Consider the following 18,636-nt stretch of genomic DNA (forward strand, 5'->3'; position numbering starts at 1 on the left):
TTATGATAGGTAGATAGCGCTTTTAAAAATTCTTTCAAACAAGATTTAGATTTAGGGTTGAGTTTGGGTTGGAGCGAACAGGGCTGTCTGGACTGAAAGAAGTATCCTGGGGTTATCCTCAAACAGAAATGAACTGTAAGAAAGTGATTTTCACTGGCTTTGTAAATTTGAAAGCATACTTTTTTCTTCATGTCTCTCATAACTAGGGCAATTACTACAACCATATGATGACAACAATACGATGTGCTTAGACATATTAGAACTTTGAGATTTTTCAGAAAATTAATAGGTAGCATTTAGTTGTTAACTATATGAAATTTAGTTAACCCTCACAGCCATTCTATGAAATAGGCATTGTTATTTATATTCCTGTTTCACAGAAATGAAAACAGGTTATGCTAGCAAAAGGCAGATCCAGGATCTGAACTGTACAATTAATGCCAGAACCCAAATTCTTTGCCACTACTATACAATGCCTCAATTATCAGCAACCTCGTCTTTGCAATTGGGCTGACTTTTTCCCAAACATTTATTCCTTACTGAATTTCTTTCCTAGAAGTTCCTGTCCACTTACTGTCTCTCCTATTACCTTCTCTCATACTCCCTTTCTCTTAAGATATGAAGAAAACAAGCAGTTTGTACTTCTAATCTTGATTTTGCCTTTCCTCCAAGTAACTACAATGAAGATATAGAGTTCAGCTGAGACGAATTCTAGTAGAGGCAATACAAAAGCATGTTTTCTTATTCCAGAAAGCCTGGTCCATCTGTTTTATCTGATGATTGCTGTATGACTCCTGGAGAGAGTAAGATCGCAAATTGATAAGGTCTAAGAGAAACAGATGTGAGGATTTGTATTCCAGTTTGTCACACTCTGTATTTAAAGTTATATTTTTTCATTATGTTTTAATTTTGCTAAGAAATTTTGGAGAAAAAAAGGGTAAAAAATCATGCTCCAAATGGTTAATTAGTCAGTACTTACTCAATGGCCACTCTGTGTTCAGACCTACAAAAAATATTTTAAAACTACGTCTCTTTGAACAAACAAATCATACAAATAAACAATTAAAATGACACCCAGGAAAATTAGTATAAGCTCACCTGGACTGGCTGGATGAGAGTTTGGCCTTTCTTCAAAAGAAAAAAATGACAGTCTATAGACTTCCAAGTTTCTAACACACTCAATTTTCTGATAAAAGCATAGACCAGGATTTCATGTTGACATGAAATTGTTGACATGAAATTCTAGTGGCTTAGCAGGGACTCAGTGTGCAACAAAGTTTGTGATCTGTTTTCCCCCTTCATCTGCCAATCAAAGAGATGTGGGAAACTTTGTAGATATTTGTTCCTGAGTTAAGGTGATGGGGAAGTGAAGTGTCATAACACTTGAGAGACATAGAGGACTAAAAGGCAGAAGAAGCAAATTGAAATTTATGATTCTGTCTTCAGATACTTAGTGTGAGCTGCTGGGAATATGGAAGTATGTATTCTACAAGTCTGTAAAAGTGAATAAACCCAATTCACAAATAATAATAACTAAAATAATAATGATGCTACCTAAGAAATTATCTTAGATTTCATAACAGTATGTAATTTGAAAGGAATCTGACATTGTCCTTATTAATGATACTTGAAGTATTCAATGTCAAAGGTTAGAGATTACTAAATATAAATCTCATTTTAGGTAGACAATTGTATTCAAATTTTAATATCTAAAACCATTTTTAATAAGAGGAATAAAATAACTACAGGATAAAAGTACAGAGTATGATTAAAAATGACGACACCAAGGTCAATAATCCAGAAGAGACCATCAGTGTTTATTATAACAAAGCTCCTTCATGAATATTATTCTTCTGTTTAGAAAATAAAACTTTTTACTATTTCAAATCATAGAATGTATCTCATACTCCAGAAAAAAACATGGCACTGCTTATTAAAAAAAAAAAAAAAACTAAAAATTAGATTTGTATTTCAGAGAATATTTGAATAAAAATTGGATTTTGGTTGATTTAGAATGCATCTGTCTCATCTGCTCACTGTGTACCTGAATCCATAAATCTGTCTACTGCAGCTAAACACAATATTTTAGGGATTGAGACAATGAATGAAAAGTAACAAACTAACAATCTGGTTTCACAAACAATCAAGCTTGTATTTTCATGTAAATACCTACATCAATAATAACTAAACTAATGGAAGTGTATAATATTGAATACTAAAAACCAGGCCTAAAAAGAAGTTCCTTTGAAGGAAAATACATTAAAAGGCTATGAAAACAATTTTGTTTAGTAGTTAAATGTGTTTTTTTTTTAACTCTGCATAATTTCTAATTGGATTCATGAGTAAAAAACCAACTTAACATTTTTATAATTTTCGATTCCCTTATTTTTTTGTGAGAACAAACAAGAAGAGATAAAATTTTAAACTGCAATTCAATAAGTTCTTTCTGTGAGTTTAATTGCAATGTTTGACTCTCAGCACAATTGCTAAACAGTTCACAACAGCTGCCTGTTTCACACTTTCTCTATCCCCATGCTCCCTTGCATCTGGTCTAAGAGAAATGTTGTATAAAATTAATGTAGAGGACAAAATAAATTCAGGAAAACTCAACTAAGTATTTGGATTAATCAGAGCTAGCTATAAAATCAACATAATTGTTGTTAATGATATCTTACATCATAATGTTTCACCCTTTTGATGACTTCAAGTTTTACTTGTCAATTCAGATTCAACATGAGCATAACCCAACAGTGGAAAGGTTACAGTAATTAGGTCCCTAAATTGATGCAGGGATAGTTTAACATACGCAAGTCAGTAAGTGTGATACATCACATAAACAGAATTTATAAAAACATATGATCATCTCAATAGATATAGAAAAGGCATTTAATGAAATCCAGTATTGCTTTATGATAAAAATCCCTCAACAAAATAAGCATGCAAAGGACTTACCTCAAAGTAATAAAAGTCATATATGACAAGCCCACAGCCAAAACCATACTGAATAGGGAAAAGTTGAAAGCATTCCCCCTGAGAACTGGATCAAGACAATAATGCCCACTTTAACCACTTCTATTCAACATAGTATTGGAAGTCCTACCCAGTGCAATCAGACAAAGGAAAGAAATAAAGTGCATCCAAATTGGAAAAGAGGAAGTCAAACTGTTGCTGTTTGTCACTGATATGACTGCATCTCTAGAAATCCCTAAAAACTCATCTACAAAGCTCCTAGATCTGATAAACGAACTCAGTAAAGTCTCGGGTTACAAAATCAATGTATACAACTCAGTAGCACTGCTATACACTAACAATGACAAACTGAGAATCAAATTAAGAACTCAATCCCTTTTACAACAGCTGCAAAAAAGAAATAAAATACCTAGGAATATACTTAAGCAAGGAAGTAAAGGATCTCTACAAGAAAAACTACAAAACACTGCTGAAAGAAATAATAGATGACACAAACAAATGGAAACACATCCCATGCTCATGGATGGAAGGAATCAATATTGTGAAATGCCTATACTGCCCAAAGCAATCTACAGACTCAAATGCAATTCCCTTCAATACCAGCATCATTCTTGACAGAACGAGTTAAAACAATCCTAAAAATCATATGGAACCAAAGAAAGAACTCACATAGTTAAATAAACACTAAGCAAAAAGAACAAATCTGAAGGCATCACATCACCTGACTTCAAATTTACTACGAGACTATAGTTACTAAAACAGTATGGTACTGGTAAAAAGTAGGCACATAGATCAAGGACCAGAATAGAGAACCCAAGTGTAAAGTCAGATCTAACTAACTGATCTTTAACAAAGTACACAAAAATAAAAACTGGGGAAAGAACACCCTATTAAATAAATGATACTGGGAAAACTGGCAAGTCACATGTAGAAGAATGGAACTGAATCTCCATTTCTCACCTAATACAAAAATCAACTCAAGATGGATCAAAGACTTAAATTAAAGACCTGAACCATAAGAATTCCAGAAGATAACATCAGAAAAACTCTCTGGACATTGGCTTAGGCAAAGAATTCATGACTAAGAACCCAAAATCAAATGCAACAAAAACAAAAGTAAACAAATCAGACCTAATTAAACAAAAAGCTTCTGTACTGCCAAAGAAATAATCAGCAGAGAAAACAGACAACCCACCCAGTGGAAGAAAATATATGCAAGCGATGAATCTGACAAAGGTCTGGTGTCCAGAATCTATGAGGAATGCAAACCAATCAGCAAGAAAAAAACAATGACCCCATCAAAAAATGAGGAAAGGACATGAATAGACTGTTCTCAAAAGAAGATATCCAAACAGTCAGCAAACGTATGGAAAAATGCTCAACATCACTAATTATCAGAGAAATGCAAATTGAAACCACAATGAGATACCACCGTATTCTAGCAAGAATAGTCATAATTAAAAAGTCAAAAAACAATAGATGTTAGCATGGATGTGGTGAAAAGGGAACACTTTTATACTGCTAGTGGGAAAGCAAATTAGTACAACCACTATGGAAAACAGTATGGAGATTCCTTAAAGAACTAAAAGTAGAATCCCCATTTCTTTCAGCAATCCCACTACTGGGTATCTACCAAGAAGAAAAGAAGTCATTATATGAAAAAAACACTTGCACATACATGTTTATAGCAGCACAATTTGCAATTACAAATATATGGAACCAACCTATGTGCCCATCAACCAACAAGTAAACAAAGAAAGTGTGATATATATATATATATATATATACACACACACACACACACACACACACACACACACACACCATGGAATACTCCTTAGTCATTAAAAGGAACAAAATAATGTATTTTGCAGCAAATTGGGTGCAGGTGGAGGTCATCATTCTAAGTAAAGTAACTCAGGAATGGAAAACCAACTATCCTATGCTCTCACTTATATGCAGGAGGTAAGCTATGAGAACGCAAAGGCATAAGAGTGATACAATGGACTTTGGGGATTTGAGGGGTGAAGGTTGGGAGGGAGGTAAGGGATTACAGACTATGTATTGGGTACACTGTATATTGCTCAGCTGACAAGTGCACTAAAATCTCAAAAATCACCACTAAAGAACTTAACCATATAACCAAAATCCACCTGTACCCCCCCAAAATTATAAAGAAATAAGCCTTGAAGCCAGAAAAAAAAAAAGGTCCCTGAATTGATGATGCCACCTTAAGTCAGCAACAAAACCATCCACAAATGCAGTAATCAGTGCTCTTATCTTGGTATTTTAAGTTAAAAGTGAGGAATTACTATGATTCATTATAAAAAACAAATTAAATTCAGCAATTTGTTCCAATTACCTTGATATATCATACTTATTATGTATTATGGAAGGGCATCTTTTTTAAAAAAAAGCTAACCTTGATAATTCCACAGATCTTCAAATGTACTAATAAATATGCCCTCCAATATATTAATTTGGGTGGTTTGGTTGATGATAGCCCGAAGTGTTTGTTTATTTTATTCTTTTGCAATGTCATCAGACGGCATAAAGGCCAGATGAGCTAACTTAAGAAGAGTCTCCCCTGAGGCATGCTGAAGAGGAGCGGGATCAAAGACCAAGGTGTGAATATTGCAGAAGTTTAGCTGACTTGTTAAAAAAGGAATGTAGCTCTAACGAATGTAGCTCCAAGCTATCTTTCTGTGTTTTCTTTTCCTTTGAAAATACACAGTCCTTTATGGTGGAAGTGGGGGAAGAAGGAGCAGAAGACAAAAAATTCTTAAAGGTCTGTTTCCAAAGACACAGCTGGTTTGACATGAGCTTTTACAGAAAACATGAAAATAGCTGATAAAAAGGTTTTACAGATGAAAACTGACAAGGAAATTAAATTAGTGAAAATGAAAAAGGAGGGGCAGTATTCAGAAAAGGTAAGGATATGGTAAACATCCTGCATAGATTTGGGGAGTATAAATTCTTAGAGTCTTTTAGCAATACAATTTAGAAATATCTAACAAATTGTGAAATACATATATCATTATATTCAATAACATTATTTCTAGGAAGGAACGCTACAGATATGCTGGCATATCTATACACAAGTGCACTAATGAAGTGCATAAAATGCCACGTACCATGTATATATATATTGCAGCTTTGTTTATAATAAAATATGTATGTCACTAAAGCATGTATTAACAGGAAATTTTTAAATTAAATGATGTACAATCATATAATGGGAAGCCGTTTACAAAAAGGTAGTAATGACATACTAGCATATACACACAATACATTTAATAAACAAAACATACAATGCAGTGTATTGTATATAGTGTGATCCCATGATTATAAAAAATAGTCATAGCAGATCTTAGCTATTATCATACACAAATTACACCCGAGAGTAAGTCGATAGGTTAGAGTAAGCCTTCTGTCAAAATGCAAACAATGATTTCAGAGTGAAGAAAAAATAAATAAGATGTCATTAAGGTCATGGAAGAGCTGGAAGATCAAATTGAATTATATCCTTTTACAAATGAACTTCAGAATATCCAATTCATGTGAACTACAGGAAATTAAAGTGTAGATATTTTAAATGATTTGCCTGTCACTGTATAACACAAGGGTGTCATGACCAAGCTAGATCTCTTTACCATAAAAGTCAAATTTTAAATTTGTGCCCAATTTGGCTGGGTGTGGTGGCTCAAGCCTGTAATTCCAGCACTTTGGGAGGCTGAGGAGGGCAGATCACTTGAGGCCAGGAGTTTGAGAACAAACAGTAAAAGTGATTTATTGGTACCAGATTCTGAAATGTTTTACACTGATAGACTTACACCCAAATATTGCTAGATTTGCACTGCTGACCAAACGCACTGGGTATCTGTTATATATACACATACATACTCTTCACATGATCACAAAGCAAAACAAAACAAAAAAAAAGACAAAAACTGAAATTTATAACATTTCAATACCACAAATCAGTATTTCTATATGTAAAATAAAACCAGATATATCAAGTAATTTTTTTTTAAGTTGTAAAGAAGGTGCTAAGGGATGTCCATTTACTTACCTCATTTCTTTATCAACTACTGATGGCAGCAGCTGCTCAAGACAGCCTTACGCTGCCATCATGCTGGCTGCAGCAAGGAGGCGTAGCCAGGGCTGCATGCTCCGGGCAGCGTGCGGGAGCCGGGGACAAGTGGGACCTTCACCTTTTCTGAGTGGGGGCAGGAGCACCAGTGGGGAAACTGCAGCCGTCCAAGCCATTGCTACAGACCCGGGCCTCCCAGGCCACTCCTGCTCCATGAAGCAGGCAGGGACCGCCCGCCCCCTCCCATTTCCCCACACAGCTGCAGTTGCCCAAACCGCAGCTGCAAACTCAGGCATCCCTGCACCCTTGGGGACCCAGGAAGGGCCCCTGCCCTCACAGGCTGAGAAGTGCCTGCTCCCACTGCCTGGCTTCTCCCTGCTGTTCGCTTCCGCTCTAATCTTGGAGCAAAGTCAGGGCTGAGCCCAGGTGCCAAGAACAGCAGCAGGAGGCAGACAGATTCTTGGGCCGAGGGGATGGATGCCTGGTAAGGATGGGGATGACCAGCAGCAAAGAGGAGCTACCTGCTCTAGGGCCTCCTTTCTGCTGAGCACTTCAGAGACTTGCAGGGACATCAGGACTGTCAGCTGCAGAAAGGAGCAACCCACTCTAGGGCCTTCTCTCTGCTCGGAGCTGGGGAGATGATGAGAGGGCCTGCCTGCAGAGAAGAGCAACCCATTCCAAGGCCTCCTATCGGTTGAGAGCTGGGGAGATGATAGGACAACCTGCCTGAAGAGAGGAGCTTCCCACTCCAGGGTCCTAGCTCTGCTAGGAGCTAAATAGTAGGAACGGCCTGGCTGCGCAAAGGAGCTACCCCCTGTGGGTCTTCTGTGAGCTGTTCTATTGCTCAATAAAACTCCTCTTCATCTCGGCTTACCCTTCACTTCTCTGCATATCCCATTCTTCCTGGTCACAAGAGAAGAACGTGGGACCTGCCAAACAGCGGAGCTAAATGAACTACACAAACAGGGTTGAAACTGCTCACCATGTTGCAGGCATAGAGAAGGATAGAATAGCTGTGGCCCCTGGGGGAGCCCAGACCTGGGAGCTCCCTCAGCCAAGACTGTGACTTCCTTTTTGGGGTCCTGCAGTGCCTACCATCTTCAAGGTTTCTAGGTGCCACCAGGGAAGCTGCTTGTGGTGCGTCTGGTCCAGCCACAGCCTCACAGAGAGCTGGCACCTGTGCCAGCACCCGCAGGTGCCCGCCCTGCTGCAGCAGCCAGCACGTCAGACTGCACAGTGGCTGGATCCCATGCTCACATACTCCTCGCCACTCCATGCCTGATACACCCTTGGCGGGCATGAGACCCAGGCTGGTAGTGTGAGAAAAGTGCAGCCTGCTAGGCCAAGTGGATGGAACGAGCCCAGCAGGCCTGAGCAAACTCAGGAAAAGGTACCGCCAGCCAGAGGTTTCACGCCAGAAAAAGCAACACCCCAAAGATCCTGTAACACTATTACCCACTACTACTAAGGAGTTTTTACAGGAATATATTTTTATGACAAATTAAACATCCTATTTTTCTATCTTCTAAAAATAAAAATAGGCACAGACATTGGAATACTAAGAGTTGGCAAACTTTTTTTTTCTACTTTGTACTTTATTGAAACAACCATTGTTGCTTCTCAGTCTGTGCAACCACTTTGCATTTTGGATGCCCGTATATAGCAAAGAGTACTCATTTAAGTAGGTATTTTGTTTGTTTGTTTGCTTTGTATCCTTAACTAAGAGCAACAAGAGGCAAGCTCTCCGGGTTGTGTGAAGTCATCTTTGTTCCCTTGGTACCCCCATTCCTTCATCCCCTTTTTCAACCTGAGGGCATTCTATCAGTGAGTCTTTATGGGGTGGGGGGCAGTTGCTGACTCATAATTAGGAAGAGGTTTACATGAGTGATATTCATTATGAAGTTACTAAACACATTCAAATTTGCTTCGCTCCACTTTTGCATATTGAAAATACAAGGTGAAGGAAAAGAGAATATGTAGACATTTTATACTGCAAGACAATGAATGCTTGTTTTAAATCTCTGGGGATGATATGGTCTGACTCTGTGTCCCCACCCAAATCTCATCTCAAATTGTAATCCCCACAATCCCCATGTGTCAAGAGAGGGATCTGGTGGGAGGTGATTGGATCATGGGGGCAGTTTCCCCCATGCTGTTCTCATGATAGTGAGTGAGTTCACATGAGATCTGATGGTTTTAGAAGTGTCTGACAGGTCCTCCTTCACATGTGCTCTCTCGCGTACTGCCATGTAAGACATGCCTTGCTTCCCCTGTACCATCGATCATCCGCCATGATTATAAGTCTCCTGAGGCCTCCCCAGACATGTAGAACTATGAGTCAATTAAACCTCTTTCCTTTATAAATTACCCAGTTTGGGGTAGTTTCTTTATAGCAGTGTGAGAACAGACTAATACAGGTGATGCTTGGTCAGGTTAAGAAAAGGAAGAAATAGGTTAAAATGAGAAGCAAAACTGAAAATACTTCCCTGTTTACGAGGGTATAAGAACTAACAGTACATTACCAACACAGGATCTGTCTGGGTTTTGAAAAGTTTCAAAAATGGTTACAACTATTTGTTTTCCTGAAATGTATTCCTAGTCTGAGAGCTGTAGGACTGAATAAACGACTACACCATCCATTTCTGCATTCTGATTTTATGACAAGGCACATTCCTTTAATATTCTTAACCTAGTATATATATTTAAATCAGGCCCTGAAGCTTTATGCCTATATTACAAATAATGAATAGTGCATGTACAATGTCCTATGTGTTAAGCAAACAAAAACATCCTATGAAAGTGCACATAATAGCCATTATCTACAACTATTAATCATACAATATTTTCTCTTGGTTAAAGAAAAGTTACAATTTGCCCCAAAAGTAATAGCTCTAGGTATGTACATTTTTTACTTTATATCTGAAACAGAATTATAATAGGCTTGCCATCAAAATATAATAAAGGTGATCATTTCAGTGCCAGGTACCTCGTGGTAGCACTTGTTATACAAATTGTACGAAATGCCTAAGTAACAAAACAATTCCAGAAAATGACTTACCCTCCCTTAATGTAGTCAAGGAATGAAACTTCTGTTTCTACCAAGAAAGAGAGTAAAGTTACCTGAAAAAGAAAAAGACAGAATTACCTTCTAGTTGTTTGTGACCCCAAATAGATTTTTCTAACTATTAGAGAGAAAAATTGTATTTCTTTGCATTTTGAAAATCACTAAAGACATTATTTTTTATTAACATCTGCTAGGACTGATTGTTCTTACATTTAAAATTATCTGAAGGAAAGGGACCAAAAAAATTAACCAATGTCTTTCTATGACCGGTTTACTTCCGTTGAAGAACAGCATGAAAATTATCTACAAGGACATTGTGTTACTTCCCATTTTACATAAAAGGAAAGATGAAAGGGAGTTGGAAAATGGTTAAAACCAAAAAACCAAAATCAGTGAACAAAGCCTTCAAGAGGAAATGTGTGTTTTCAGTCATGGTTCTGTAATGAGCTCATCTAATATTTTAACTGTCTTGCTTTATAGAGATCTTTCAAAGAAAACTGAGAGAAAACTTAGATTTTGCTTCTCCCCAAAAAAGTTAATCTTAAGAAAAAAAACTGCAGTATTTTTTCTTAAAATAGGATGACACTGATTTTTTATTTTTGATACATCTTTGCATCTTCTGTACTGATTTAGTACATCATTCCCACAGAGTTGTCAATTTTAATGACAACTTTTTTGAATGAGCACATACATATCCCACGAAATGAGTCACAGTTGTTAAGTATAGCCTGTAAAGAGTATAGTATTTCTTACCACCACTTGTGTTTTTTTATGTCTGCCTGATTCATTACACTCGGATTCCACTGAATGAAGAGTTCATAACAAAACTTCAGCCTCTCTCAGAGGCCTTGCAGCCCCTAGGATTATCTGCAAGAAGCCAAGTCAATACCTTCTATAAGGTATTCTTCATTACAATCAGTCCCCTGGGAAGCTGATTTTTCTATTGTGTTTGCTCATATTAAAACCCTGAGTGAAACACAGCTCAGTTTTTTAATTGCTTCCAGTAGGATTAAAGATGCCATCTACATATATGTATATTCATTTATTTTAATCTTTAATAAATAACATAAAATTTGACTTACTGTTCCAGAATTACTATATTTTTTCTTTTTTCCTTTCTTTTTGGGATTCACCACCTTAAAAAGCAGACAAAACAATTAAAATGTGTTACGGTTTACATTGAATTTTTATATTGATGTTTTAAAAATGTGTAGTTTAACCTGCTGCCTTCACTTCTTATGCATGTATGCATTTACAAATGCTTGCAGTATGACTTTGGATGGTCATTCAGCCAAAACTCCTCTACAAAAGTTAATACTGACTATCTTAAAAAATGTTTTGTCTGTAATATTCTTCTCACCTGTACATACTGATTGCCCATAACTATAGTCACCTTCTTGATATGATAGAGGTCTTTAACATCTAATGTCCTAACTAATTATTGCTTTATAGAAAAATAATGGGTTGTTAAAGAAAAGTATATTCAAGTGACATAACTTTAAAAATTAAATACACTAACATAGCAAATCATCCAATGTGTGAATATTTAAAGGATCTATTAACCTATTTCTTTATAATGATGGTAATTTCTACCAGTTACCCATGCTACATAATAATTGGTAAAGGTCTGGTTTGTAGACATAAGACTGGCTTTTTGACTATTTGATCCATGAGTAAATAAGGTTGCACTTCTATATTTCGTAAGACATTAGGGGATATAGGGACTATTACAATAAATAAGACCTGCCAATCTAATAGGATAAATGTAATACATAATTGCCTGAAGAGAGACTTCTTCAAATCATCTCAATCCAAAATATGGAGAAAGCATTTGACAGGGAAAAGAAGATGAAATAGTTTATGAAAAAGTATTATTTGAACCATAATTTATTAATTTAAACTAGGGCTTCAATTTAAAAAAAAAAAAATACACCATTCTAGAAAGAAAAACAGGCAACTGATCCAGGTTGGCTGGGGCAGAGAACCCACACAACCAGAAGAGAAGTGAATCTGAAAAAATAAGCTGAGGCCATGTTAAGGAAGGAGATCCTTAATCCTAGGCAGGGGAGTTTGGATGTTACTTAGTTGATGTTTAAACAGGAGAATGATATAATAGGTCTATAGCAGCAGTCCCCAACATTTTTGGCACCAGAGACTGATTTCATGGAAGAAAGTTTTCCCACGGATGGAGGTAGGGAGGATGGTTCTGGGATGATAACTGTTCTACCTCAGATCATTAGGCATTAGATTCTTATAAGGAGCACACAGGAGGCAGAGCTCAGGTGGTAATGCTCCCTTGCTTCCGGCTCACCTCCTGCTGTGTGGCCCAATTCCTAAAAGTCCACAGGCCTGTACTAGTCTGCGTTCTGAGGGTTGGGGACCCCTGGTCTACAAGATAGTTGTAAGGTGAGAAAATGAAGGCAATAGTTAGGGTCCTATTTTAAATTTTCTATGCAAGAAGTAATGAATCATTAAATAAGGAAGCCCCACTGAAAACGGCTCGCAAAAAAAAACAGAAAAAAAAAAAACAAAAAACAAACAAACAAAAAACTAAGAAAACAGAATAAAGTACATTTTTCAGATTTAAGTAGAAAATCTAAAGGAGAAATTGGTCATTCATTCATTCCATGTATTATTTACTGTGTATTTCAGAAAGCCCTAATTGAACACATTCTACAGGAAAACATGCAACAGTAAGGATATTGAGCATCATTGGCAAGATCACACATTTTTCAGATGGTTCAATGGTTATACTATTAAATATGGAGCAGGTTGTTTGGAGGAGAAAGGTAATGTTTGATCTGGAGGTTTGAAGAATTCCTCAATTCTTCCAGATAATTTGAGGAACACAGCACTCTGAACAATATATAGGAAATCAGTGAATAAAATTAATTCAATCAAAAGTTTGAAAACAAAAAGTTCAGCGATACATTTTTCTTGAAAAACTGTATTTCAGCATTTTTCTACCTAAAAATCATTCATCTGGCATTATGCCTTTGGTTTAGAAGAGGATTTTCCTAAATTTTAGGAGTAACTTTTTAGTAGAATTTCATAAGCATCTTTCAGTTCATATGAGTGTTTTTGCTGTCAGCACATCATAATATAGTATTGTCATAGAAAAAATTACCTTATGACTTGGTTTTAAATTACATAATTAAATTTAATTGCCTAAAGATGTTTTCATTTAATCATATAGGGCCATTTCAATCGCCAATAATACATCTGATATAACAATATTAAATTTATATAATATATAAACATAGTAGCATTTGTCACTTCTAAAACTAAATAATGAACTAGGGAAGTTACTTTAGAATGATGGAGTAAGGCTCTCTGAAAAGTTGCTCATCCATAAAGACAATGAGAACACTAGCAAAAATTGTCAAAATCAAATTTTTTCATGAATCTGGAAATTAATCAAAGGCTTGCAACAATCAGTGATAACTCATTCAAGAAAAAGAGTAAATCTCACTTTGTCATTTTAACTTGCTTTACTCTAAACCTACTTTTCCCAGCTCTGTATGTAGTAGCATTGAAAACTGTCAGCCAGGCAACTACAGTAGCTGTGTAAACCAACAGTCTAAAAGCCACTGGAGGGGACAGAATGGATATGAAGTTCTTCAAAAAGTGTTTGAGGTAATGAATATGATAATTACCCTGATTTGATCATTACACAATGTATATATGTACTGAAACACCACACTGTACACCATTAACATTTATAATTAACATGTGACAATTAAAAACAAAACTTTAAAAAAAGTGTCTTTTCCAGAGAATTGTCATTAACTGACTTATATGGAAGCTTTCTGGAAAAGCTCCATTCATAGGGCTTGGGCTTGTGGTTATTTGACTTAACTCAAAGCCTGCTCAGAGGTAAATGCCCTATCTCCAGGACATTTGTTGAAAGCAGACAGTGGCAAGTGTTTAACAATAGCATATCTGCTGGAGGTGATGATATAATCTGGGGCAAGTAAGAGGCTAACTCAAAAACCAAAAAGGAAGATTGAGGGAATGAGATTTGTTTAGAGGGGGCTTTTAAAAGCTCTGGTATATTGCTGGAAATCTAGAAGCCTATGCCCTTTGAAGGGGTGTACATATGCCCAGGAAAGATTTAGGGAATTCTTTTCTCTGTTCAACCACAAATCTGTGCTCAAACAAGTGAAAGTTAAGGCAGGATTTTACGTCGTTGGAGCATATAAGGAATGTCCAAACGTACACAAATCTCTGTCAAAACATCTGCTGTCCACGGAGCTAACCAAGCAAAGACTTCAGTAGCCCACACAACAAAGAATAATTTTATACAATTAGTCCATGAAAATCACTAAACAAAGAGCAAAAAACACAAACCTTGGAGAAGGCAGAGAATCTGATTCCCAATGTGCTGCATTATATTATTTAAAGTTTCCAGCATTCAACAACAAAAACAAGATATGCAAAGAAACAGGAAAGTATGCCCCATACTTTTCTATACATAGAAGGAAGAAGTTGACAGAAATTGTCCCTGGGGACGTGCAGATATGGGATTCATTAAACAAAATCTTTAGCTCAGCTATTATAAATATATTGAAAGAAGGAAATCATGTCTAAAGGATGAAACAATTCCTTACCCAATAGAAAATATCAAAAATCGATCAAAATTATATAAAAAGGAACCAAATAAGAATTCTCAACTTGTAAAGTACAACTGAAATGAAAAATTCACCAGAAGAGTTTGACGGAACATTTGAGCTGGCAGAAGAAATAATCAGTTGTGGGGAAAAGAAAGAGGGAACAGACTGTTACTGTGTCTATGTAGAAAGAAGTAGACATAAGAGACTCCATTTTGTTCTGTACTAAGAAAAATTCTTCTGCCTTGAGATGCTGTTAATCTGTAACCCTAACCCCAACTCTGTCCTTGCAGAGACATGTACTGTGGTGACTCAAGGTTTAGTGGATTTTGGGCTGTGCAGGGTGTGCTTTGTTAAACAAGTGCCTGAAGGCAGTATGCTTGTTAAAAGTCATTACCATTCTCTAAATCTCAAGTACCCAGGGGCACATACAATGCGGAAGGTCACAGGGACCTCTGCCTAGGAAAGCTAGGTATTGTCCAAGGTTTCTCCCCACGTGATAGTCTCAAATATGGCCTCCTGGGAAGGGAAAGACCTGATTGTCCCCCAGTCAACACCCGTAAAGGGTCTGTGCTGAGGAGGATTAGTAAAAGAGGAAAGAAGGCCTCTTGGCAGTTGAGATAGAGAAAGGCATCTGTCTCCTGCCCATCCCTGGGCAATGGAATGTCTTGGTGTAAAACCCCATTGTATGTTCTATTTACTGAGACATGAGAAAACCGTCTTAGGGCTGGAGGCGGGACATGCTAGCAGCAATGCTGCTCTTTATGCACTGAAAATGTTTATGGAGATGTTTGCATATGCACATCAAGGGACAGCACTTTTCCTTAAACTTATTCGTGTCACAGAGATCTTTATTCATATGTCTTTCTGCTGACCTTTTCCCTACTGTGACCCTATTGTCCTGCCACTTCCCCTTTTTCTTTTCAATGGTAAAGATAATGATCAATAAATACTGAGGGAACTCAGAGACTGGTGTCAGCCTGCGTCTTCTGTATGCTAGGCGCCGGTCCCCTGGGGCCACTTTTTCTTTCTCTATACTTTGTCTCTGTGCCTCATTTCTTTTCTCAAGTCTCTCCTTCCACCTGATGAGAAACGCCCACAGGTGTGGAGGGGCAGTCCACCTCTTCAATCAGTAATTTTGCAGATTTGTCAACTGAGATTTTGTTTCCAAAACAAAAAAAGGAAAAAAAAAACCAAAACAACAACAAAAAAGAAAAAAACAGAGGCCAAGAGAGCCATGAGACACCATTAAGCATAACAAGGTAAGTAGAATGGTAGTACCAAAAAGAGAGAGGAGAAAGAGAAAGTGGCAGAAATAATTATTTGAAGAACTAATGGCTGAAAAATTTTTTGGTTGCTTGATAAACCTGAATCCCTTGCACAAGTATAGATAATAAAGTTTGTAATGTATTGGACCAAAGATTGTCCATTGAACTTCTAAAATTACTTGTACATAATTCATAATGGTCTCCTAGATTTTCTTCAGACTGATGTCTTCTTTTGAAAATATGTATAATAAAAAAACATTTATATTTGAAGTCACGGCTTTACAGGGTATTTAAGAACACATAAACATTATTAAGCTTCTTCGTCATCTCATGTCATGTGGCACCAGTCTTGTCATTTAGCAAGCTTTATTGGACAAGAGAGTCTGGGGACTGACTGAAACCAATGATGAGAAAATGCTATAAAAGCTAGAGAAACTAAAAGTGGTTAATCACTGGAGTATTATATGCTGACCAGCAGCAGATGATGCCTAAGTACAAGGAGAACTAGTGTGCATGTGTGTTCTTCCTCAGCCTTGATGTTAGGTAGACAAAATAGGTATTTACATAATTACGAGCTGTCTTACATGACTTATTTCCTGTTTAGAGCCTAAATATCATTTCCTTGAAAGACCCAGATAGACTAATGTATTACTTTATCTTTGTCTCTGACTGAGAAATTTTTTTGAGAGCTGAGTTTGGCCCCTCTGTAATAATCTCATAGAGCACTAAGTATACTACTATATAGAGCACATATCAATCTATACAAAACATATTTTATATCTGCCTCTCCCATTAGACACTGAAATTTATACTCACCTCTGTATCCCCAGTGCCAAACACAGAACATAAAATGTAGAAACTACTTAATAAAATTGTTTTAGGAATGAATAAATGAAGGCTGGAATAAAGTGGTAGAAGGAGATTTCTCCACTCTCTACTTAACAGAGGCCAATTTTAGCATCAACCTGGCAGGGAAGTATTACCACTGTTGATTAAATACTGAGATATTCTCCTTTAGTATCCACATATATTAAAATTTAAAGTTATAGGAAATGTACAGATATCATAGCTCAAGGAACAACAGTGCTAGAACATACTATACGCTCAACACATATTTGGTGATTAACTGGCACGGTGGTTTCAGGCAGAAATAACTACAATGTGTCTGCTTTAACAACCTGAATTTCTTTAATGCCTGCCTATTACCTTGTCATTCCCTTCAGTCTCCACCTAAACGGCAGTGAAGGTGCTCAGATATATATGTAGACCACAGCTCATTTTATAATGCCACACTGACAGCTAAAATGCCTAATCTTCTTCTTTATTAGCAAGGGATGGAAGAGGAGGTTGATAAAAAGGCAAAACATAAAGGCTGAAGCTTAAGAAACAATAAACTCATATCTATATTTTTTAAAGTAAAATGCTTTATACACAAGAATTAAAAAACAAAAACATTTAAATGTGACTTGAAGAAGTATTATTATTGAATCTAAAAATGTCTACTCAACAACTTCAAAGATTCTTACATACATTGATACTTAGTTAACCTTTGGCAGTTATGCTTTGCAGAATCCATACTTTTAAAGCATAGACTTATTTATTCTAGAAAAAAACAATGGTAAAATAAAATGGCTCTTACCTCATATACGTTGAATTGTGACTGCCCTCTAGAAAGTTCCCTATAGCTTGTTGTAAATTCTCCAATGAAATCATGACTAAAATTAAAGGAAAAAGGTACAGAAGCTTTCATATATTTGTCAATTGTATTTCAAAGGTTTTAGAAAGGTTTAATCATTATGAAAAAAATGCTTGATATTATTATGAATATAACTTAATAATTTACAAAATATTTAAAAGGACTAACACATAACTACATTCTTCACTAATCTAAAATTATGTATATTGGACAATTATATTTTATTAATATCCAAATGTTTAATTTATTCCACTAATATTAACATTTCAAACAGGTATACTAGTTTTAATAACTCGTATCTCAAAACCGTTAAATCACCTGTTATTCAAATGATTAATTAGGATGAAAGTTAGAGACTACACTAATACATTTATTATTTTCCATATCTATGGATATCTATTTTTTAAATACAATAATTTAAAAATCTTCAAACTTTCCTATGGCCATAGTGTAATAGGATGCTATTTTAAAAAGGTATAACATATTAACATGTATAATAGTCACTCAACTTTTTTTCTATAATAATAGTTAATAAATATTTTATCAATAACAACATGTTAATTCAGAATTTCTTCACCTTAAGTAATCATCACTATGTTCTCAGGTGCCTTCTCAGTTTAGGGGAGGAGGGGTAAGGATTGAGTAAACATGTATTAGTTCTCACTAAAAAGCTTTTATCAACTGAGGTTGACCTGTGCAACTACAAAAAATATGCTAAATATTCAGTGGTTTAGAGCAGACTCATATTCTACTCCTTTGAGTTAATTTAATGGCCAGTGCTAAGTTGAACACACACTGCTGAGAAGTAAGTGCAAAATGCTGGTATTCAGTGCAATGGTGAAATGTAGTATGTCAGAAGAAGATACAGATTGTAGGAGCTAAAGCAGTATAACAAAGAGAAACATGATGAAAAATACTTTGATAATAAATCACAA

General features: G+C 36.1%; 1 protein-coding gene across 4 annotated transcripts in view; it reads right to left on the reverse strand.

The window, feature by feature from the left end:
* Positions 1-18,636, reverse strand: part of CPNE8 (copine 8) — a 261,364-nt gene that overhangs the window by 62,881 nt on the left and 179,847 nt on the right. For 3 of the 4 annotated variants that reach the window (XR_004059563.1, XM_030938809.1, XM_030938808.1), the window contains exons 11-13: positions 17,645-17,720; positions 11,210-11,263; positions 10,122-10,183 (exon numbers count right to left, since the gene is read on the reverse strand). Coding sequence is in view for 2 of the 4 variants with exons in the window: in XM_030938809.1 (XP_030794669.1) it covers positions 10,122-10,183; positions 11,210-11,263; positions 17,645-17,720 (192 nt within the window). In the remaining 2 variants the exon portion in view is untranslated. Of the gene's footprint in view, positions 1-10,121; positions 10,184-10,880; positions 10,899-11,209; positions 11,264-17,644; positions 17,721-18,636 lie in introns of those variants that run through there. The other variant, XM_030938810.1, reaches the window with a different exon arrangement.

Source organism: Rhinopithecus roxellana, chromosome 10 (genome assembly GCF_007565055.1).
Source record: "Rhinopithecus roxellana isolate Shanxi Qingling chromosome 10, ASM756505v1, whole genome shotgun sequence".
NCBI lineage: Eukaryota > Metazoa > Chordata > Mammalia > Primates > Cercopithecidae > Rhinopithecus > Rhinopithecus roxellana.